The 25,016-nt window shown below is 35.7% G+C and overlaps 1 protein-coding gene and 1 long non-coding RNA gene across 9 annotated transcripts; both read left to right on the top strand.

Annotated features, from left to right (window-relative positions):
* The first annotated feature begins 1,227 nt into the window (after positions 1-1,227).
* Positions 1,228-10,210, top strand: LOC107434110 (protein PHR1-LIKE 3). Of its 8 annotated transcripts, none has more exons than XM_016045527.4 (8): positions 5,835-6,057; positions 6,272-6,321; positions 6,468-6,726; positions 8,304-8,380; positions 8,490-8,544; positions 8,708-8,786; positions 8,894-8,963; positions 9,508-10,210. In XM_016045527.4, exons 3-8 carry the CDS (start codon positions 6,516-6,518, stop codon positions 9,967-9,969), a joined length of 954 nt encoding a protein of 317 aa, XP_015901013.2. In that variant the 5' UTR covers positions 5,835-6,057; positions 6,272-6,321; positions 6,468-6,515; the 3' UTR covers positions 9,970-10,210. The 8 variants fall into 8 exon arrangements, with proteins under 8 accessions (XP_048331031.1, XP_048331026.1, XP_048331024.1 ...); XM_016045543.4 differs by having other exon boundaries at positions 5,837-6,057; positions 8,717-8,786; XM_048475089.2 differs by having other exon boundaries at positions 5,834-6,367.
* Positions 10,211-20,340: 10,130 nt separating this feature from the next.
* Positions 20,341-24,620, top strand: LOC132803601 (uncharacterized). Its single transcript, XR_009638812.1, has 2 exons — positions 20,341-21,616; positions 23,438-24,620. It is a non-coding gene; the product is annotated as an uncharacterized LOC132803601 (long non-coding RNA).
* The last annotated feature ends 396 nt before the right edge of the window (positions 24,621-25,016 follow it).

Consider the following 25,016-nt stretch of genomic DNA (forward strand, 5'->3'; position numbering starts at 1 on the left):
CTCAAAACATGTAATGATAAGATTTCCACTTGTATTTAAACCACATGGAATATTATGGGTTTTTAGTTTCCAACTGTAAAAAGTCTAAAATTCCCAGATGTTAATTGTATTTGCCAAGGCCAAAGGGCAAAGGGAAATAGTCTAGAAAATACCAAAAAGCATAAAATTTGTGACATAGGTTTTGGAAGAATGAATTGGGAAAAGGAAGTTTCTGTCCCAGCCAAACAAAAGGGTCTTTATAAACTAGCAGCACAACTATTAAAACTCTCATTCAAAAGTGCAGCATGAGAAAATAGACCGATCAGGAGGAGAGTGGAGGGACCTTTGCTTGCACTGTAAACAACCATCAGGTGGTGGTAATGCTGGTGGGGTCAATTGGTCCCTCCCAAGGGCCTAACCAAAGTCTTAGACAGGGCCACACTGTTTTCTCTGTTCTTGGGTTTCAATGGCCTTCGATCACTTCAAACAATTTTACATTCATATTTTGATTTTGGGGTTGCAATTTTTGCCCCACTTCTTAATCAATTTGATTTAATTGATTTGCATTCTTTATATCCTTTTTTTCCCCCTCATTTCTCTCTTAATTTTTGAAAGATGTGAATCCCAGCCACTTGCAATCCAAAGAAGTGCACTATTGAAGATATTTAATTTCAGTTTCTCTTTTTATAATAAGCTCTTTTTTTTTTTGGTTAAGAATGTACTGACTCTGACAGAATCATATATATACCATTATTTTGTACCAAAATAATCAGTATGATAGTGGATTATAATCCCTGAATACCATGACAAACAGAAGTCACAGGTTCTACACATCACATAATGAACATGTGACAAGTATGATTCCTAAAGGTCAGAAGAAGTAGGAAAAAAGAGTCGTGGAAGATAAAAAGCAGAACCCTATAAAAAAAAAAATTGAAAATTGTTATAGAAAGCAGTAAAATAGGTCTGAGCAAGGAAGATGGTTAGAACAGTCAACCTAAGCAGTAAAAAAAAAAAAAAAACACTTAATCTTTGGGAATTGTTTATTAAATGTGCAATAATAAAAAAAAAAAAATTCAATCTAGTCCATTCAAAATCATAAAGAAAAAGGGGGAAAAAAAAAGTAAAAGGAAATAAATGGTAGAAAACAAAAGTAAAGAAGTGGTAAAGGTAGTTCCTAAAGATATTATATAAATTTTTTGCATACGGAATATAAGTGGTATACATGTGGTGCTATATATAGAGGTTGTGGGTGTGAAGAAATGAGGACCGAGTAAAACAGTATTAATAATATATTTAAAAAAAAAAAAAAAAAAAAAAAACAAATACAGGCAGCTGAAAGAGCAGGCAACGAAGCTGAGTTTAGGACAATTTGCAGGAGTTTGCAGAGCATTGTATCTCCCTCTCTCTTTCTCTCTCTGTTTTCTTTTTTTTTTTTTTTGGGTTCATTACAATATTCAAAAGTTGCAGAGAATTTGAAGAAGAAGAAGAAGAAGATAGAGGATAGGAAAATTAGAAAGTGGGTAGGAATAGAAAGAGAGAGGAATGGGAGGAAGAGGAGCATCATCAAGACTGAGAAAAGCAGCGAGGAAAATGGCAGTAGCTGCAGCAAATGCATGTGGGTCTTTCTCAAGGAAGAAAGCTCTTGTAGATCCCATCATCTTCGACCATACCACCTCTGCATCTGCATCTGTTAGTCTTCTCCTTCATGCAATTTTCAATTTCTTACCACCAAGTTTTTGTTTTTATTTTTTGTCGTAATAAAAACTGATTCTTTATTCCTTTTTTTCTTTTCTTTTTTTGGGGTCAAATTATGGTGATAAGTTAATCTACTATCATTTTATATCCCATTGTTGTTTCTTTGTCAATCAAGAATGAAAAAGAAATGCTTTAATTTGTTTTTCTGTGCTACATTCTCCATTGTCTTTTTCTTAGAGCTCTGTTTAATTTTTTTTTTTCCCCCCTTTCTCTGGCTTTTTGACATTTATGATGAGGGGCATTCTTATTTTTGTTGTGGAATTGTAATTGGGTTTTCATTGATGGGTTTCAGATCTCTGGTTCTTCGGTTGTGTCACCCACAAAGCAAAAGCATATCTCAGAAGAAGAATATGAAGATGTTGTAGGGGAAACAGAAACCAAAACCTTCAATAGCAGCGAGCCCACTGCTAAGGTAACCCCCCACCCTACAAGTCATTCCAAACACCACTTTTTTTTTTTTTTTTTTTTCTTTTTCCTTTTCAGCCTAAAGATTCCCAAACCCAATGTAAAATTGACTACTTTTTTTTTTTTTTTAATTCTTTTTCAAAAAATTAATAAGATGTTGAAGTTGAGCTATTATTAAAAATGCTTTAGTTAGAAGTTCATTTCCTTTTCGTGAAATCTGGGAAAAATTTTAGATGTTAATTAGTATACTAGTAGTGTTAAAATGCTAAACCCAAAACCACCCAAATGCAATGCTGTTTGATTTTCATCTTTCTCGGCCACTGTTCTCTATTTTACCCTGCTGTTGATTGTCAACAAACTTTATTTACTTTATTGAAACCGATTGCTTTATTTTATTTTATTTTATATATTTTTTAATTCACTTGAAACGCTCCTGTTATTCAAGTTTATTTTTCTGTCCTTCTACAACCTCTGACTTCAACATTTATCAATTCAAACCACTCAGAGGATATCAATTTTCTATTTTCTCTTTTTTTGAGAATTGAAGCTTCAAATCCACTGACTATCCATATTTTTTATTTTTTATTTTTTATTTTGTATATTTTAGTATCTTCCCCACGCCCTGAGTGTTAAATAATAGCGGGTGGGGAATTATACAGAAGACAATTGTGGCATGTGAATGCGCCTGTCTAATTGTGTATTAGTGAAATTTAAGAATCCACTATTATAAAGAGCCAGAGACAGCAGACCCCACTTTCAAAAGTTTTTTCCACCTGCCATGGCACTCATTATGACCACATTATTCATTCTGAAGCACCATTCTATATATGATACTGCCACCTTGCTTCTTCAATTTTATATTCTGCCATTTCTCTATGATATGATGGTTTTGAATTATTTTCATGCCCATTTTCATTTTGTCTGCAATAGTTTACTAGTAAGCCTTGGTGCATAGTATTTGAATAAAATGGTCGAATTAAGGAACTAGTGCCTACCGTCCGCATGACCTCCAACAAAACCCAAGAATTTTGTTAATAAGTTAAAAAACTATGTTGAGGATTTGACTAACTTCTTTTTTACTGAAAGTTAATTACCTTGTCAAAGTATGTTTTTTTTTTTTTTTTTTTTTTTTTTACTTTTTCTAGGGTAAAAGACTAATCATAATATTGTCAAATGCCAATTATTAAGAAGTACTTGATTATATGCACTAGAACATCCTAGATCCCATTATTCTTTCTACAGGGAAATCACTGTATATTCTAGATCACCAATAGATTTTGCCTTCATACTACATTAAGTTTATGTGTAGTTCTATTTGGGGAATCATTTTCTTTATGCAACATTAAAAGGAACGGAGCAAATCACAATTAAAATTTGAAGTGTTTGTTACTCAGATGGAAACATTATTTATCATCACATGGAGGTTTCTATGGAAAACATGAGCACTAGAATAATCAATAGCACCACTTACCTTCCCATTCAAAGACTGAAAGTATTGTTGATTAACTAGCTAGACTCTATTCATTTTGGACTTTGCCATATTCATACGTTTACTTCCAAATCTATCTTGTTCTTATCTTTGTATGTTCTTTCTTGTGGCAGAATCTGTGTGCAATATGTCTTGATCTTCTCAGCTACAACAGCACAGGCAGCAGTCCTGGGCAGGCTATATTCACAGCGCAGTGTTCCCATGCTTTCCATTTTGCTTGTATCTCCTCCAATGTCAGACATGGTAGTGTGACCTGCCCCATATGCCGTGCTCATTGGACGCAGCTGCCTCGCAACCTGAATCCACCTTGTGGTTCTCTGTCTTCATGCAACCAAAATGACCCCATCCTCAGAATCCTCGATGACTCCATTGCCACTTTCCGTATCCATCGGCGCTCCTTCCTCCGCTCTGCCCGCTATGATGATGATGACCCAATTGAGCCAGACGACTTGTCTAACTGTCCCCGACTCCATCTCTCCCTCACACCCATCCCACCTGGTGCACCCTCTACTTTTCAACCATCATTGCAAATGGCTGGCTGCACCTCCTTCCCATACAATCCTCCTTTGCATCCCCTAACCTGCAGCTCCTCATCACTTTTACATTCACCAAGCAGGCATATACCTTATAATATTATGTGTACCTCTTCAAATAGAGCATATCTTTCAGTAAAATTGGCACATCAACGTGCAACCGACTTGGTCTTGGTTGCAAGCCCCAATGGACCACACCTTAGGCTTCTCAAGCAATGTATGGCATTGGTGGTTTTCTCCCTCAGACCCATTGACCGTTTGGCCATTGTTACATATTCATCAGCTGCAGCTCGTGTCTTTCCCCTAAGACGTATGACATCTTATGGTAAGCGAGCAGCCCTACAAGTGATTGATCGTCTTTTCTATATGGGGCAAGCAGATCCAGTTGAAGGGCTCAAGAAAGGGATAAAGATACTTCAAGACCGTGCACACAAAAACCCAGAATCCAGTATCCTTCATCTGTCGGATAGCCCAACTCAGTCTTACCATGCTGCAATGGACATGGAAGAAGTGCACATTCCGGTCCACCGTTTCCATGTGGGATTTGGTTTTGGCACTTCAAATGGTTTTATCATGCATGAATTCGAAGAGTTCCTGGCAGGACTACTAGGAGGTGTCATTAGAGAAATCCAGTTGAGAATGAGAACAGGGGAAGAAGGCAGCACTAGGATTATAAGGATAGGAGAGCTAAGGGGAGGTGAAGAAAGGAGAATTTTATTGGACTTGGGCGAGAACGGACATATGACCGTGGAATATAGCTACATTGAGGAGGTAGGTGAGGTTGATGAACACATGGGAACAGGGGAAACTGTGTTGAGTTTAGGGGATGGAAAAACTAATGCTACAGAAGCAACGGCTGATTCTGATGGAGGGAGGAGGGATGTAATTAGTGGAGGGAGGACTAGTAGCGCAGAAAGTTGGGATTACCATGATCCTTACATGGCTAGAAGATGGGCTAAGCATTTGCATGGCTATAGGCTTTGAATTTATTGAGGAAAAAAAAAAAATTATTTATATGAAATCCATAGATCAGTTATTGTTATTACATTGGTTTTGGTCATCTAGGAAATTTTAAGTCTTTGTTCAGTTACATCTAGCTGATATTCTCAAACAGCTTTCAAAAGTGAGAAAATGTTGCATATACTCCTACAGTCCTATTCGCACATTAAGTAAAGCTTATAATTATATAGAAAGGTCTAAACTAGAAAATTCAGACTTTTATGCTTTTTTGGTAGATTAAAACAAATCAGACTCACTGCCAATTGCTATGATGCAAATATCAAGTTGCAAAAATGGAATGCTCTTTGCATTCCAAACACGACAACATGTTCAAACTCATTCCGTTGAAATCATCCTTGGCAAAAGTAATCAAAAAACAGCTTTTTTCTGTGTTTTCTAATGTCTATTGCACAATATCAATACCTCGTTATTAGAAACAAACATTTTAGTTGGATTAAAATTCAGGCAAAATTTATAGTTCTAAGAAGTCATCAAAATTAAGTAAGACATTCTTAGTCTTTCTTATTTGATTATTAAAAAAGATTAATAGTGGGAAATAACAAAAATATACAAGAAAAAAAATTTATTTTTTAATGAATATATAAAAAAAAAAGGATACAAAATTGATAAAATTATGAAAAAATAAAAAATTAAAAACAAGTGGAAAGAAATAAAAAAATGATGGGGGTGGGTGAGTGTGGGCCGCATCTTCCAGCCCTCCAATTTTTGTTACTGCAACTGATGAAGAAGCAGACAACAGACTGCATAATCCGACAAAATTCAAAGAAAAAAAAAAAAGCGTGTACACACACACAACTTACTACTACTGCTACTCTTTTCTCTCTACGGTCTCTCTGCCATTGTTGCCAAAACCCCCAAAATAGTTTATAGTTTGTACGGCGCTATTCTTTTTCTTCTTCTTCACCATCCTTTGCTTTTTTACTTTCTTTGCTTTCATTGAAATTTTCTTTTTATTTATTTATTTATTTGCCATTGCACAACAAATGGGTCCTTTGTTGTCTTTCTCTATTCACGAATCAAAACAACCAAAATTAAAAATAAAAAAAATTAATAAATTAAAATAATAATATTGTTGATTTAACCTCAGGTGCAGTGGCAGTGCGACTTTTCTTCTCTCTGTTTCATATTGGGAATCTGGTACTCTCTGCTCCTCTTCTTCCTCTTCCTCTGCTTCTACTGAGAAGTGGGTTTTGTTTATCTTTCTTGTTTTTTTTTTTTTTTTTTTTTTTTTTTTGGGTTTTTGTTGAGTGAGTGTGGAGGGTTTGTGATTTGGACAACTGCAGAAGCAGAATCTAGAAAGGAGAGCAAAAGAAAAAGAAAGAAGGAAAAAAATGTATCCACAGCTGATTCAGCACCATGAAAGAATGGTGGGTCAAGATGATATTCAAATTCAAGGAGGTGCTACAGCGACGCACAATCAGAACAGTCACAGGGGAGACCCTTGTCTCGTCTTGACTTCCGATCCCAAGCCCCGTCTCCGTTGGACTGCCGATCTCCATGAACGGTTTGTTGACGCCGTTACTCAGCTTGGTGGTGCTAGCAGTTAGTATCGTTTTCCACCTTCCCTTTTATTTTATTTTATTTTTTTATTTGCTAGTTTAATTTATTCATTCATTCATCTTTGAATCTCGAAAGAAAGAAAAAAAATCGAAGAAAAAACTCGTCTAAATAGGTGTTTGGTGAAGCTTTTGGATTTTGGGTTTATTTCATTTGCACTCATTCAAACATTATATTGTGGTAAATCCATTCAGATTCAGTGGGACCTGTAGTCCTTGTCGGTAGGATGCTTAACCTGTTAGGTTCTTTCTTAATTGGCAATCATCTCTTATCCTAACCATCAATACAATCAATTAATTTTAAAGCTTTTATCTATTTTATATATATATATATATATATAAATATTTCCTAAAGGGTTGAATTTTGGTTCTACTGGAACACACTTTATTTTGTGAATTTGTGCAGATCAAGGTGCCTGCATTCTAAATGCTTTAGTTAGAATTTTGGGATAGGTGTTGATCTACAACAGAAAATTAGAAAAATGAAATTGGTAACTAGTGTCTGTGGCGGCAGTTGCTGTTGTTTGTAGCTCTATTGAGCAATACAGTAAAGATAGCTGCAATATTCCAAAATTTAATTTAAACTAAAATTTTCAAGGCATAGATGTCGGATGTTTTTGGAAAGGCCACCCGAAAAGAAGAATGAAGCTAGTACCTATTATTTGGTCAAGTTCTAATTAGAGATTTATTTATTGATAATCTTTTTAAATTCTTATTGTCAATCTCTTGACAATAGTGGTGGATGAGCTGCTGAGGACTATGAGTCTATTAAACTTGCAATGCTTCCACAGCAGTCTGTGTCATTAGAATCTTTGTTTGGAATCTTTTTAAGTAGCATCAGCCCACTTCTTTTTGCGTTTTAGGATTTTTGAAATTTGGATGTTGGTTGGATGGTTCATGGTGGTGTGCTATTTATAGAGGAACACTTTACCTTTTGTGGATTTTAGAAATTATGGGGACATCTACTTTTTGTTGATTTGCAGTGGAATATCTCAGCTGTCTTCATCTGGAGTAAATACGTTTAATGTGCTTCCAAGATGTTCTTATCATCGTTTATCTTGCATGCACATTTTTAGATTTTGCTGTTACTGCCAGATTAGGAGACTCAGGAAGATATCAGCCACAAGATTTTAACTGATCTTGGATTCCTAGTATATTGTATGATCATCCCTACTGGTTAGAATTCCTTTTTGCTTAGATTTGAGTTCTATATGTGGAACTATCCTCTCTTTTGTGCGTTAACCTTCTGTCTTTCCTTGCTTGCTGTTTGGTCAGATTAAGATTTGCTACCTAACTTTCAGTATTATATTGCTGTGGGAGGCTTTTATCAAGCTGTCATTTCTAGCAATAAAGCTTCTAATTCAGGCTTCAGCTTAGCATGTTTAGGTTTATATTCAAGTTTGGTCAAAGATTAAAAGGAAGCCAAACTTTGGTTGCCCAAAGTTGCTAGTTTGCTTACCAGCTTCCAATAAAACCTTTTAAGCTGACTGATAACTACAAGATATCTTGTTTGCTTGGATCATAATATTATTAATATTCTAAAAAGGGCATGAATATTTGCAGAAGCTACACCGAAGGCCATAATGCGGACAATGAATGTAAAGGGGCTTACTCTTTTCCATTTAAAGAGTCACCTTCAGGTTTGTTTTCGGTTTGGACTCTTTCCTCATTCAACTCCTAGATTATATGGTGAACAGTGAACTATATTTGTAAATATTATTGATATATGACCTTTTTGCTACATTTCAGAAGTACAGACTAGGCAAACAGTCAGGGAAGGATATGATTGATGTAACCAAAGATGGTAGATTTTTTTATAACTCCTATGGAGCCCTTTCCACTTCTGTGATGTGGTTCCAGTTTTATTCCTTTTTAAAAGATAATATATGAATCTGAAAAGCCACTTATAATATAGTTTCGGGATAAGAATCTAATTGACTTACTGTTTTTTTGCCAACTTATATGAGAAATCTTAGCTTCATATCTTCTGGAAAACCCTGGTACTGGTAATTCTTCTCCAACTTTGCCAACTTCTGATATAAATGAGTAAGAATTTTATCCTGTCTTCTACTTTTTTGATGCCTGCTTTTTACATTTTAGATTGAATTGTTTGACATGACCAAATTATGTAAATGGTTTTAATATCATCTTAGGGGTTATGAAGTCAAGGAGGCATTGAGAGCACAAATGGAAGTGCAAAGTAAATTACATTTACAAGTTGAGGTGAATTTCCTTTTCATGAATTTACTTCTTAGAGTCTATTCATGAAAAATAAACATCACTGATAAGTGGAATACGTGGAGTTCGGTTAAGTGACCAAGGTTCTTACTTTGTCATGAAGACATAATAAGTGTAAGGGCAGGAGTGATGACCATTTTATTTTACACAAGATATTCAATGGCTTGGGTCGCTTTTGACATGAGGACTAGTTTTTGGAGACTCTATTTTAGTATTTTAGGAAATTTGCCGTCAATGCTTTTTCACCTAATGATTGAGAATATGTTTTATAGTTTCTGTAATATAGGTTGCTAATCTTAATCCGAACCATGAAAATTTTGTGTAATTCTATTGCCTGCCTTGTAATTGTTTCTTCTTGGAAAAAAGTAAAAAAGAAAGAAAGAAAAAAAAGTAAGAAGCTTAGTTGTCATCACAATGTAATTAACCGATAATTCAAAATGCTAACCCACCATTCCACCTTGAACTCTGTAGCTAATAGGTCTGGGTCCATACTAAAGCTACATGATATATGCTTCTCATTGTTATGTAGGCTGAGAAGCACTTGCAGATTCGGCAGAATGCTGAAAGAAGATATATGGCCATGCTTGAGAGAGCTTGTAAGATGCTTGCTGATCAATTTATTGGGGGTTCTGTCACCGACACAGACAGCAATAAATATCAAGGATTGGGTAGCAAAATACCAAGAAGTTCCTCCATCGATGCACTTGGCTTCTATTCGTTACAATCCGCAGAGGTTGCTGGAGTGCAGGTTCCAGAAGAAGTCCCAACTAGCCTTCATCCCCAAAGGGCTGACTGCTCAACCGAGAGCTGCCTAACATCACATGAGAGTCCAGGAGGATTGACTCTGGAAGGATCTCCAGGTGCAGGGAAGAAAAGTATAATGAGCTTAGAATCAACTCAACCGTTGATTTGGAGTGAAACCAAGGTGAGAATCCAAGAGCATAATGTACCCCAAGTTGATCCTCATGGGATCAGTGGGTATGGCATATAGGGTAAAAGATTCTGCTTCTGCTTGATCGGTTTCATCATCATCGTACAATCAGAGTAGATCAATTCTGTTCACTCTATGCGTTAGAATATTCCAAGTGTAAAAATTTAGTTTTGTCTCTTGCCCATGAAATTGGCGGAAATTGAAAAGCCAAAACTGGCTCGGGCTGGCTTATTTCAAACTGTAAATTCAAATTGATCACTAGTGGCTTAGAAATGAAGACAATTTGCTTCTAAATTTGGTATGTCATTGTTCTTCATAGTTGAGTGAATCCAATTTTTTTGACATTGTTAGTAACCTGTTGCATACTACAGAAAGCATCATAGTGAGTGGTTCAGGCTATCTTGATCTAAGCACTGGTAAGAAGATTACTGAATCTTTAGGGTTCTAATATCGTTAAAAACCGGTACCCATAGATTGTATCTGAAACCATCGTTTTACTTTGGGGGATATTCCCATCTGGACTCAAGGCAAGGGAGTTAAGAGAATGAATGCATCTCAAAACTTAGGTGTAACTACTGTTACTTCCACATAAAATCTTGGATGAAACGGCAGTCCTTTTGTTCAGTTTATGAAAGCAGAAATGGTCACTCAACTTTCTGCTGCTGAAGGAAATGTTGGAGAAAAGTGATGGTCCAATTTCAGTTTCACATCCTCTTGCAAAACTTCTGAAACGTGGAAATACTGGTGCTGCAAGTTAGGAAAATTACGAAGAAATTCGCAGTTCATCCATTTCAAAAGTCATGTTTCCTGATCAGGCAGATGCATTTGGTATTAAGATGGAAGACCAAATCGGTAGAATCTAAGGCAGCATTGAACGACAAAAAAGATGGAAACGAGAACTGCTCCGAAGGTTGCTGACAAAACCGAGCATGGCTGCATGGGGCAATAGATAATTTGAAAGATGATTCATTGTGTGACTAGATCATACATTCTATATATGCTGCTGAAGACAGTCAGCTAAGAACTACTAACTGGTAACTAGGTTTTTGGATGTAGCTGAACCATTAAACGATCGATTGTTTAATTTTTTTAATACCAATGGCAAATCTTTTTAATTAGATGATCAACTGCCGAGAAAAGCACTCTCTCTGAATTTTTGCTTTTGTGTTCAGTAACAGGAAGAGCAAAAAGAATGAAAACAAACAGGATTCTTTATTAATGTATGGTTTTCTTCTTCCTAGATGAAACCAAGGTAGTATGTTTTGATGAGTTAGGAACCAAGGTAGTATATACTTTTAGTCACTCCCCATCAACATGAAATTGGCGATGATTCTTGGAAAAATGAAATGATAGGTACCATTCAGAAACATTGAATTCAAAACTTGGACACTGCTTTTAAGTAAAATCTCCATGGGATGGGGTTCTTATTTTGTATTATTATCTACTTTAAAATCTATATTATCTTGTTGGCGTATCATATGCTATTTATTTCTAGTATTTCTTGTAGAGGTGCATCGTTACTTGGTGACAATGAATGTTACTTTGCAGGGTATTCTTACTTGTGCAGGTGAGCAGTATTTAGTTGATGAAAAATTAACGCAACAATGAACGGTACTGATGTATAATAATAATAATTTAACCCAAAAAAAAAAGAAAAGAAAGGTAGGTGGGTTTTATTTACAGAACTGCTACTACTGATAATGAAAATGGAAGTGGTAAGGGGTCAAGGAGAAAATGAATAGTAGTACTGTTCATAGTATCGGTTTTACTAGTTGTGCAGTGCAGTGCAGTGCAGGGTGGGGTGCAGAGAGTAATAAACGAAGACATGGTGGGGAAGGTGGGTCTGCCATTCTACATCTCTTTCCTTTGCTTGTATAAATAAATAGCACCCTGAGAATTGCAATGCATTCTAACTAATAATAGGTTTGTCTGGTTTCTCTCTATAAATTCAAATTCTAGGGATGCCAAGTGAGTCCAAAAGCAGATCCCATAGTCTTTAACTTTTTGCGTTGGGAGTCAGGATGAAGGTTCAGGTGATGAAGACAATGATCCCATCCAGATACAAAAATATCCCATTTCCAAGACGCCATGCCGTGGTAGCCCGAGGTCGCCATCATCATTGCTGCCATTATCGGTTCCATGTCTTCATCCCAATCCAACACAACCTCCTCATGCAGGTTGTGTGAAACATAAAATATTCTTCCTCAGTTCCTCTTCTTCTTCCTTTTTCTGATTGTTTGTAAAATATATGGATATATATATATATATATATATAAATTAAGTGAGAGAGATTGATCATAAACTAGTAGTCTGTTTGTTGAGAATGGTATGTACGTATGTGCCACAAGTGTTTTCTTTTTCTTTCTTCTAAAATGATATATTCAGAAACACCCCATTTACATATATATATTTACATTTACTGATACTGCTACTCTATATCACCTAAAATATGAAAATAGCATGCACTTCTCTCATGATACTATATATTTATAAATTTATTTATGCTTTTCGTTTTTTCTTTCCTCCAATATATATATATATATATATAATGCTTTTGGTCAGAGACCTCGGATAGTTGCAGGAATATCGGTCAATATATTGTATGCCAGGCATTCTGTTCTCTGAACGAATGAAGAACACATTACACTGTGGTAATATGGCAGACATTCCGTTGTACTACACACCATTCGACTTTAAAGGCATTTCGATATTAGTCCTCTTTCATATAGTGCCAAAAGTATTTCTAATACATTCGATTTGGCATTTGTAGAGTTGTTTTTTTTCGAAGCAGTAAACAGGAAAGGAGTTTTGGCGTTATTTTGGAATAGCTCTTGTAATTGGTCTGTTGTGTCAGCGTCGAACTGGTCGATTGGCGTTCGTGTAGATTCAGAACAAACAGGCAGCTGGATGATGTGGTTTTGTCATTGTCCGGCAGAGCGATCCATAAGAAGGGAGTTTTGGGAGGAATTGACTACAAATATTCAATCTCGTCTCAAATTGTGGGTATGTTTAAGAGATTTCAACGATGTTATAAATCCGGAGGAAAAGGCGGGAGCCAGACCGGTCTCATTGAAATCAAATTTTTTCTTAAGAAATTTTTTGTTCGAGGTCGGAGACCTGGATATCAGTTTCAATGGGAGAATGTTCACGTGGTGTAACAAACAAGGTGGAAAGGCTAATTTCAGAGAACATCTTGATAGGGTGGTTGCCAGCCTTGAATGGAGAACCACCTTTGCTCAAGCAGGAGTTTTTCGTCTTTCGGAAGCTCTCTTGGATCATATCCCCATTCAACTGAATATGTTTGTGGACCATCGAAAGTAGAGTAGACCTTTTCACTTCCTAGAAATTTGGACAAAGGATGCAACGTGCGAGAAAGTGATTGAGGAAGCTTGGAAGAAGGATGATTCCACGGAACGGGCAACATCGGTTAGATATAAGTTGAACAGCACTGCTTTAGCTCTAAAGAAATGGAATGGAGACGTTTTTGGCTTCTATCAAACGAGAATAAACGATCTGGAGAATGAGATTCTGAGGCTTCAAGGCTTAGTCCTGTCGGTGGAAAATCTCATAGAAGAAAGGAGGTGCCAAGGAGAACTGGATGAATGGAGGAAAAGGATGAAACTTTTATGGAGGCAAAAATCTCGGGAACTGTGGCTCACTGTCGGTGATAAAAATTCCAAATTTTTTCATGCAGTAACAGTAGCGCATAGAAGACAGAATTTTATATCGGCACTGAAAGATGGAAGTGGCAATTGGACAGAGACCAGGGAAGACTTGGGGGCATTTTTGATAAATGAATTTACGAAATTGTATGAGGCCAAGGAGCTTAGAAGAAGTGAATGGCTGGGTAAACTCATTTATTGCTGTGTTATTGATGAAGAAAACAGAAATTTAGAATCCATTCCAATAGCTTGTGAAATATGGAGTGTTGTGAAGAATATGCACCCGACCAAATCCCCTAGGCCAAATGGAATGCCAGCTGTATTTTTTCAGAAATACTGGAGTTTAGTGGGAAGGGATGTCATTAGAATGGTGCAAAATGTGTTTTGGTTGGGTATGCTCCCAAGAGACATCAACCGCTCATTTGTGGTGTTAATTCCAAAAATCAATGGCGTTTCCAAATTTAAGCATCTCGACCCTATTAGCTTATGTAATACCTTGTACAAAATTATATCCAGAATCATAGCGGACAGTTTGAGGCCCATTTTGAAGAGGATTAGATCCCCAAACCAATCGGCTTTCGTTCCAGGGCGCTAGATAGGAGAGAATGCAATTGTGGCTAATGAAGTAGTGCACGCTATACGCTATGAAGCACAAGAAAGGGACTAGAGGCATTGTTGGCGTCAGGGTCGATATGCAAAAGGCGTATAATAAAGTGGATTGGGTAGTGTTGACAAGGCTTTTAACTCTTTTTGGTTTTTCTGATAAATTCACAAAATTGGTGCTCAATTGTATTTCTTTTGTTAACATGGAACTTCTATTGAATGGGAGTGTTTTCGGTACAATCCCGATGGTTAAAGGTTTGAGGCAGGGAGTTCCAATTTCACCCTTCCTTTTTCATTATCATAATGGAGCTTCTCTCCAAAATGCTTTCTAAGTGGGAGAGGGAGAGAAAAATCAATGAGGTAGAGCTTGGCAGGCTAGCACCTTCGATCACCCATCTTTTGTTTGCAGACGACATGATAATATTTTGTAGGGCCAATGTGGAAGAGGTCAAGAATGTGCTACGATGTCTTCAGTTATTTTGTAAATGGACTGGTTAAGCTTTCAATAGGGAGAAATCATGATGTTTTTTCTCCATAAATGTTACCAAAAGAAGCAGAATCGATATTAAGAGATGTTTGGGCATGAACGAGCTGGACAAAAAGACAAAACACCTTAGTCTGTTCTTCTTTATTGAGAGGAACAAAACAACAACTTTTGAAGACTTAAGATGGAAGGTGGAAGATAGACTACAGGGGTGGAAAGCCAAACTTCTATCTCAAGCAGGAAGAACTACCCTGATCAGACATGTGGTCACCTCAATGTCCCTATACACCATGTCCTCCTTCCTCCTTCCTAAAGTCTGGTGCAAAAGGATAGAATAGACGGCCCGATCCTTCTTATGGAGAAATGAGTCCAATTTGTCGAAAGGCTTCTACCCTGTAGCTTAGAACAAAGTTTGGCAGCTAAAAACGAAAGGGTGTCAGGGGATAAAGAAGCTTTGGAACTTCAATAAAGCTTTGGTGATAGAACTTGGTTAGTGTCTGCCCATGGAGGAGAATAAGTTTTGGGTGCAAGCGATCAAGGCTAGATATTTTCCTTTCTCATCTTTCATGAATTGTAAATTGAAACGGGGCTGTTTATGGCTTTGGTTGGGAGTGTTAGAAGCAGGATATCTGTTAGTCAATGGAATGTGTTTCAAAGTGGGTAAAGGAGATTCAGTTGATTTCTGGACAGATCCTTGGATTCCCAATACGGAAGACTTTCAGCCGAAACCAATCAACCAGCAATGTATTACAGTTGGCATGGTTAACTCCCTGAAACGTGTCAATGGTGATTGGGATGCGGAGAGGTTGAACATAATTTTTGACCAAGATTTAGTTAGAAGCATTAAAGAAATCTTTTGGGCGGCGGATAACCAAGAGGATAGACTTATTTGGAAAAAAGACAAGGAATGGAATTTATAGTGTGAAGTCAGGGTATAAGTTGGAAGTGGAGGGAGATCAAGTAGAGGAAAGACGGTGGAAGGCTCTCTGGAAAAGCTTTATTCATGAGAGAATGAAACTATTCCTGTGGAAGCTTTCAAATTCGGGCCTTCCACTATTTATAAATTTAGAGGCTAGAGGAGTGGGAGTTGAAAGAAACTCTTGCGTTCTTGGTTGCAACGCCCCAGAAAGTGAAGTTCAGTGTTTTTTCATTGTGAAGTTGCAAAAAGAATTTGGTTTGCCACTCCTGGAATACTAGATGGGATCCGTTGGGTTTTACTGCACTGATGGAATTCCTGACTTGCTTGTCTAACCCTGTAGGAGTTTTACCTTTGCATGAAGAAGATAAAGAGAATTTTTCACTTTAAGTGCAATCACTTTGGAACACCTTTGGTGGCTGCGCAACAAGGCTCTCCATGAAGGCATTGAGTAGAAGGTATACGTCTCTCCAAGAATGATAAATCTCAGGTTCAGAGAACTACGAGAAGCTCAAACTCGGGAGGAAAATACCAAAAGAACACACATGGGAGCGGCACAGTGATACATATGCAGGTGGCATGCCCCCCAGCAGATTACATCAAGGTAAAGATTGATGCAGCTGTGAAGAGGAATGGAAGCTGGTTGGCCATGGTTGCTCGGGATAAGAGAGGGAAGTTGGTTCACATTCAAACCTTTAAGTCCTCGACAACAGTTCTTGAAGTGGCAGAGTTGAATTCGGTTGGAAGGTTATGGGAGTGGTCAAGGCTCATGGATGGTCAAAGGTGATAATGGAATCTGATGCCCAATTAGTGGTGAATGCTCTGAATAGAAATGAGAGATGTTCACTGCACTGGGCGTCCAAAGGTTTCTTCAATGATGTTGTTCTGTTGGGCCCCTAGATTAGCAAATAAAATGGCCCATAATGTTTGTAATTGGGCAGCATCACAGATTGTCATGGGTCAGATTGATCTTATTTGGCTGCCATCATAGGAACTGCATGATTCAGGAGGAGAATGTATTTGAGGAAGCCTCTTTGACTCTAGGCTTTCTGTAATGCCATTTCTTTTTGGTTTCTATGAATCCCAGTTTTCAAGAAAAAGCAAAGTATTTCTAATACATTCCAGCCCACAAAAATAAAAAAAGGGAAGGTTTTTCTAGTACATATATAATGTTGATTGGAATGAAAACATTCTTTGTGGTGGGTACATTTGGTCCAACATGTGGATTATAACTTACAGACTGAACTACAAGTGAGGGCCCATTCTGTAAACAGCAATGGAACTTGGCTCTTTTTTTTCTTTTCTCTTTTTTTTAAAAAAATATTTTATTATTTTATTTATTTATTTATTTTTGGTCAGTATATTTTATTTTTTGATTTTTGCTCTATATATATATATATATATATTTGTTGTAAACATGAAACTTGGCACTTGATATATGAAAACATGCTGCAAAAACCATTACATTTCAAATGGATATTAACCTCAAATACCAAGTTTTCTTTTAGTTGGAAAGTTACAATAACATTTTGGAAAGTTACAAAAAACTTCATTGTTTATGATATCTTTTAGTTGGAAGAAATATCCAGCTCCCTCAAAATTTTGCCATCAATAGTTATACAAGTATATACCATGATACTCAAAAGAAGCATCTGACATTTTCACTTGAAACGACCTTCAAGGTAGACAAACAACTTATAGAATCCAACTACATTACAGATCACTAATTTCCCTATGTAACAATGAAATAAATCCACGGTTCAACAGAAGAAGATCACTAATTAACTAGGACAGATTGTTGGCCCTGTTGGGTTTCCCTCCCTCGTGGAGCAGTGTGACTTTTTTCCCAGCACAAATAAATCATAATATATATGAAATATCAGCAGTTAACATGTATAAAGGGACTATTTATACTTGGTAGACTACTGCTGCCAAAGAAGAACTTGATGAGCCCAAACATATTTCAATTAGGGGCTACGAGATTTTTAAGCTAGATATGCCACCATATGCTGTTGTGGATGGACCAAAATCATGCTACATTGTACTTCAATGTCCTGTGGTAAGTTCATAACTAAAACTTTTCTTTTTTTCAAACTGTGCTGCTATAGGTTGGCATGCATATATATGCAGTCCTGGACATCCACAAAGGTAGTTACAACATACATACAGCCTAATAATCTGGTCAAGAATCAATACATGCATGCATCCAACAAATTTGCACATTAATTTCCTTTTAATATTTATAATTTGAATTGTGTAAAATATAGACTAGAACTTTTTCTTTTCAATCATTCAATTTGTATCCCTATTGGCCATCTGATTCCAATGGGAAGCTGATGCTCCTATTTCAGTGCAAGGAGGCAGTTGTACAAGCAGAAACATATTCACTGCATTATATATGTTACAGATACAGATGAGTAACATGTACACTCTTTGTAATTATTTGTTTTTGTGGAATTTAATAATAATTCATGTTTCCTTGTTATATATCAATTCAGTACATGCAAATGATACTACTGCTTAAATCTCAACGTACGGCAACTGAAGGAGGAATTAGATATAATTACATTAACATGATATGATTCTCCATTACTGTGTTTTTTTACAAATTTTTCTCTTACGAAAAATTACAGAATTTTCTCTTGGGTCTAATATGTAATATCACATAAAAAAATTTGTCATATTTAAGACTTTGACATATCATATAGCATATTCGTTTATATCTGTATTTAAAATATTATCAACTAATAATAATTGGATATGTGCATATACAAAATTGATAACATCGCAACTGAATTGATAAAATAGGAAAATAAACAAATATTGCCATAGCAAAATCTAGTTCCATATTTAAGTTGTTTATTTTTTTTTGGGCTAAAAAGAGAGTTTTATAAACCAAAAGGAGCCACAGAATACAAACTGCGGGGGGAGTTGGCTACGTGCCACACTCCTGGGTTACAAAAGAGGAGAAAGAACTGGGAAGAGTGTTCAGTGACAAAACACCACACATGTCATTTTTAACGGCCAAGTTACTAACAAAATGAACTAGAAAATTCTTTTCTCTTGGAATCCAGACTAACTGAGCTTCCTGAAACTCACTCTTTAGCTGTACAATTTCAGATATAAAACCTTCATATTTAAGTTGTTTAGCTCCATGGCTTGAGGTATAATTTTATATTTTCTTATTTGAAATATATTTATTGCTACAGTATTGGTTCCTGGAATTCTATAAGAGTAAAAAATCTACCATTGGGAGTAGCAACTCCGGGAACACAGAATTTACTCCTCAAAAAGGCCAGGTGTGTGTGGTGATGTATATGTGAAAGGACACCAGATGTCAATGTGGGACTTTTTTTTGTTAATGTCATCAGTCCTAAATATTTGAGTGAAAAAAAAATGTGGATGTTTGTGAATATCATTTTCTTATTGTTAATTGGATGTGGGACCCCAAAAAGTATAAAATTTGGATGGTTATGATTGTATGTAGGACTATCATTGATCTTTGAGACTTTGACACAACGGTCTTGAAGATCTAGCATTTTAGCCCCATTCATTTTCCAATTAAAGTCATTTACTCCTGCTACCAAACCAGTTGAGGAGCTGGAGAACCAAACAAATTAGGATTTACTCCACAGGCATCAACCAGTTCTCTTCCTTGAATTACTTTAAATCCTGCAAAGCAACAGCCTTTTCACCCCCTTCTTCACTCTCCAATTAAAGCATTGATTTACTCCTCCTAACAAACCAACTCTGACCAACCCAACCCACTTTTCATCATAGAAACATTAAAGAGGTTTCTCTGTCAGCACTGATAATGATGAAGGATTGACTCACTATCCCATAAATAGGGGATAGGTTGATTAGCGAAAGAAAATCCACATCATAATAAATAACTTTCACTGTTGGCATAGATACCTTTCTCTTTCGACAAAAGATTACATGGCAAACTGAACAACAACAAGACAAATATTGCAACAGAGGGGAGTGTTTTCATAATTTAAAGAAAAATATGTATTTTAAACTTCAATTTTAATGTAATATTGTACCCTTTTCACATGCATAACTTTTTGAAAGTGGTACTTTTAGCCCCCCCAAAAAAAAAAAAAAAATCTAAAAGTGGTACATGTTTTTTTTTTTTTTTTTTTGGCTGAAACAATAAAAAGGTGGTACATGTTATTGATTGTATCGTGTGAAAATTTATATTAATTTAAGTATTGTTTCCATTAAAAAAAATAATAATAACTATTGTCAATGTTTCAGACAATTTTATTAATAACTATTATTCCCTTTGACTATCAAAATGTTTTGACATATTTGTATGATATGGGTTCTTATACTTGTCCATTCAATTACAATAAAGAGGCAAGTCATCTTTTTGTAGTGTGTATATATACATGTACATATTAAAGATAATGATCTTTTATAAAAATCATCTTTCTAAATGATAATATTGATTTATCATTGATGATGGTTTCATCTTTTTGTAGTGTATATATATATATATACATATATTTTTTTTTAGATCAATATTTTTGTGTTATCTTAATTATAACACTATAAGAAATTGTAGCATATATTTAATTTAAAATTCAACTTAACAAATATATATAAATATATATATATATATATATATATATATGTGTGTGTATATTATCTACAACCGATCAAACATCAAAATTGGGGGGTCAGGAAAATCATCATCTTTGACCAACCTGCAGTTGAAGTAACCATGATCTACTGTGATCAAAGAGGCAGGTGAAGCAAACCATTTGAAAATAAGGCACATAATTGCTTCTTAATATAGCTTTCACATTTGAAAATCATCATATTTATTTATTTATTTATTTTTTATTTTTTAGCTTAACATAATGACCTTCTTACTATAGCTTTCACATTAGTTTTTTTTTATTGTTTATGGTTAATCATGATTTTTCACTTAGAAAATTTCTTAGCTTAGCTTAGAGCCTATAAGGGCCCTATTGAATGGTCAGCATCTTTGACCAAGTTGCAGTTAAGGCACATATTGCTTTCACATAACTTTTTACTGTTTATGATTAATCTTCATTTTCTACTTAGAAGATCTCTTAGCTAGGTAGGTATGAGCCTATAAGGGCCCTGTTGACTGGTGGGTCCAGATCCACCTGACGTAGACAATCCCATTATCAAGTTTAGTCATAATGAAACAAAATTCTCTCCATAAAGATGCAAAGTAAATAAAGTTTTATTCAACAGCAATTATTAGCAAATTTAGAAGAAGAGTGTGCTACAAGCAAATCTTATCTTCCAAATCTAAGGCTCCATCAACAATGATCTTCAAGCAGAACTCATGATAAGGAAGCTTAAATGTTATTGCAATGAAACTTTCCCATGCGGATGCATGCTTCCAGGGTTTTCACCTCGGCCACCATCTCGATATCTCTCCTTCTACAACGTATGAATCCATATTGGAAATGAGGCAGCTGGCTCTGGACATCTCCATATTGGGAACCCCTAAATCTCTATCCAATCTCCCAATTTACCAATGTCTTACTTGATTTAAGATCTCAATACTTTCTTTTAGGAATTCCCTTAGGTGCCCTCCTTTTTCTTTTTCTTTTTTTTTTTTTCTTTTTTTTTAATATGGGTTTTATTTTTTGGAGAAGGAGATGAAAAGGAAGCGTTTGCGTAAGAGAGGTTTGTTGCAATGAGATATAAGTTTTTTGTTGCACATTTCCAGATTTTGCTGCTGTTGATGCAAAAAAATTTCGCTAGTTCCTCTCTGAGTCAATAAAACCGTTCCTCTTTTGAGTCAATAAAACGGAGTTAGACCCTTGAGGCACTGGAGGTATAGAACAAAGGTACTTTGACAGAGTTAGCCTCAACCAGTCAATAAGATGGAGTTAGACCCTTGAGGCACTGCTGGTATAGACCAACGGTACTCAAGGTACTTTCACAGAGTTAGCCTCAAATCTTTGACAGAGTTAGAACTTTGAGATACCGGTGGAGATATAGGTGGTACCAACCAAAGAGTTAGACCCTCAAAGGTACTCCGGACACTTGAAGGTACAAGTCAGTAATTGTGTTTAGAGTTTACTATAAAAGAGAGATGAAAAAATGTTTTTCATCATACTCATTCCAATATGTTGGAGCATATTTATAGAAAGCATCTACCTTCGAAGATAGTAGTGTCATTGATTAGATCTTGATTAGATCGTGATTTATCCCATAAATATATAACGGTTTCATCTGATATAGATATCGTTTTATATATAATTTACCTTCTTTTGAAGATTGTGTAGACCGTTGATTTCATGTAGATCAAATTTAATATCACTTGGATAAAATTAAGTTAATATATAATATCGATAGGTAGATGATTCAATATGATCTTTAATTAAGTATCAATAAAAACTTCCTAGTTATCTCCACTGGATACAGAAAGAGTTTGTAGTTATCCCATTGCTTTAGTTATCTCAAGTAAAGCCCATGGAAATAATGTGATCGTGTCCTTGGGATAATATTACCCTTAAAGCTGCTACTACCAAAATTAGTAGACTCAGGAAGACATTAGCCACAAGATTTTTCCTGATGCTTGGATTCCTGGCATATTTTATGGATCATCCCTACTGGTTGGAATTCCTTTTTGCTTATATTTTGACTTTTATATGTGGAGCTATCCTCACTTATGTGCATTATCCTTTTCTCTTTTGTTGCATACTGTTTGGTCAGATTAAGATAGGATAGCTCGCTCGTAGTGTTATATTGCAGTGGGAGGATTTTATATATTAAGCTGTGTGTATTTTAGCAATAAAGCTTTTGAATTATGGGCTTCAGTTTAGCATGTTTAAATTTATATATTCAAGTGTGGTCAAGCTTAAAAAGAAGGCAAACTTTCGTTGCTTCAAAGTTGGCTTGTTTCGCATACCCGCTTCCAATAAAACCTTTTAACTTGGCTGATAAGTAAAGGATATCTTGTGTGCTTGGATCATAATAGTATTAATATCCTAACAAGGGTATGAATATTTGCAGAAGCTACACCGAAGTCCATAATAAGGACAATGAATGTAAAGGAGCTAAGCATTTTCCACTTAAAAGAGTCACCTCCAGGCTTGTTTTCAATTTGGACTTTCCAATTCAACTCCTAATCTGTGTAATATTTCATAAGTACAGACTAGGCAAACAGTCAGGGAAGGATACGATTGATGCATAGGTTTTGTTATAACTATTGTGCATCCTTTTCCAATTCTGTGATGTGTTTCCAGTTTTTGAAAAGAGAGTATCTGAATCTAAAAAGCCACTTATGATGTAGCATTAGGATTAGAATCTAATTAAGAGCACAAATGAACCTGCAGAGTAAATTGAGGTGAGTTTTCTTTTTGTGAATTTACATCTTAAGAGTCTCTTTGTGACCCGCGTAAACATCACTGATAAGTGGAATAAGTGGAGGTCGGTTGAGTGACCGAGGATTTTTAGTTGTTATGATGACATAATAAGTGTGAGAGCAGGACCAATGGTCCATTTTATTTTAGACAAGATATTTGATGGCTAAGGTCAGTTTTGACTCATTTTAGTATTTTAGGAAATTTTCTATCAATGCTCTTTCATTTAAGGTTTTAGATTTTGTTTCATAGTTTCTTTACTATAAAGGGGTTGCTAATTCTAATACCAAGTGTCAACTTTTGTGTAATTCTATTTCCCCTGCCTTGTGATTTTTTCATATGAAAAAAAAAGAAAAAAGAAAAAAAAAGGGCTTCATTGTCACCTCAATGTAATTAACTAATAGTTGAAAGTACTAAACTCGCCATTCTACCTCGAACTATGTAGGTAACTAGTATGTTTGCATTCATACTGAAAATACCTTATGTCCTTCGCGTTGTTATGTAGGCTGAGATGAACTTGCAGATTCACCAGAATGTAAAGTGAAAATATATTGCCGTGCTTGTGTTGAGAGAGCTTCCAAGATGCTTGCTAATACACCAACACCAAGAGTTCCTCCATTGATCCACTTGGCTTCCATTCATCATCACAGTCCGCAGAGGTAGCTGGAGCGCAGGTTCCAGAAGAAGTTCCAACTATAGCCTGCAACCCCAAAGGGCTTAGCTTAGAATCAACTCAACCATTGAATTGGAGTGAAACCAAGGAAAGAACAGAGAGCCTAGAGGGATCAGTGAGTATGGCATATAGGTAAAAAAAAAACTCTGCTTCTGCTCAATGGGTTCATCATCATCATCATCATCATCTTACAATCAGGCTGTCAGAGTAGATGATTCTGATCGCTCTATGCATTAGAATATTCCAAAAGTGTAAAAATTTAGTTAGTTTTGGCAGAAAATTGCAAAGCCAAAACTGTAAATTCAAATTAATTAGTAGTCGCTTAGAATTGAAGACAATTGCTTCCAGATTTGGTATGTCACTGTTTTCCAAAGTTGAGTGGATGCAATTTTTTTCTTCTCTGACATTGACGGTAATTTGCTGTAGCATACATACTGCCGAAGCATCACTATTTAACAGTGACTCTAGTCAACTCGTGCATGCATGAGATCTTTTAGTGCATCAAAGTATGAGGTGGTGAAATTTTACTCACCACACACGGTGACTCCCAATCAAATGATGTAACTGATTCATCAAAACCAAGTAAAATGATGCATCAATCATTCCAAAAGCCTATTGAGGATTAGGCTGCATTGGACCGCTTAGATAGACTTGGTGGGATGTATGAGAAATGAAAGTGTGGAAAATTAGTGCTGTGCTCTATTATGACTCTGACTATGCCTATGTGGGGCATCTCAAAATATAACGACTTGATTGCAATAAGCCAAAGGGAGGCCTATTGCTTTTAAACAAATACCATTTGTAGCACAAGAAAGATGAGCAGCCGGCCTGGTTTAGAAACAAATATATTAATATGATTTTATTACTTTAATGCCATGTGGTGTTTTATTTGGCAGCTGTTGAAAATAGATTTCTTCATTTGTCTTCATTTGTTATTCATTTTGTTTGCAACCCAAATATGAGATGTACCCGCAAGAAGAAAATTTAATAATAATAATAATTATTATGTTTGATTCATCACATCATGAATTGAAAACAACCTCATGGATACATGTGGATGATGTCCCATGTCTTAATTAAAAAATAATTCATTGTTATGTGACTATAAGTGTGATCCGAATAATATGGTATATGATGTTCAACATCATGAATAACATGATATATGTATAAATATATACACACACACACATATATATATACATTTTTTTATCATTAGGGTTTTTGATGATTGGAGCTATTCAAATTTAGTACCTAACATATAGAGGATTAATATATATACATTAACATATATAGGAAAAGAATCCATTTATCAAGCTATTTGACAAATCATTTTATTTCTTGAGTAAGTGCATCTAAAGGTGCATAGAGAAAAAAAAAGTTATTGGAAGTTAAAATAGTTTTAATGTAATTA

This window comes from Ziziphus jujuba, chromosome 1 (assembly GCF_031755915.1).
Source record: "Ziziphus jujuba cultivar Dongzao chromosome 1, ASM3175591v1".
Taxonomy (NCBI): domain Eukaryota; kingdom Viridiplantae; phylum Streptophyta; class Magnoliopsida; order Rosales; family Rhamnaceae; genus Ziziphus; species Ziziphus jujuba.

Bases quoted from the DNA above. Each gene is read 5' to 3' on its own strand.
- LOC107434110 (XM_048475074.2), top strand. From the start codon at position 1,525: ATGGGAGGAAGAGGAGCATCATCAAGACTGAGAAAAGCAGCGAGGAAA. The intron at 1,672-2,029 runs GTTAGTCTTCTC...GATGGGTTTCAG, and splicing joins CCACCTCTGCATCTGCATCT to ATCTCTGGTTCTTCGGTTGT. The intron at 2,150-3,744 runs GTAACCCCCCAC...TTCTTGTGGCAG, and splicing joins GCAGCGAGCCCACTGCTAAG to AATCTGTGTGCAATATGTCT.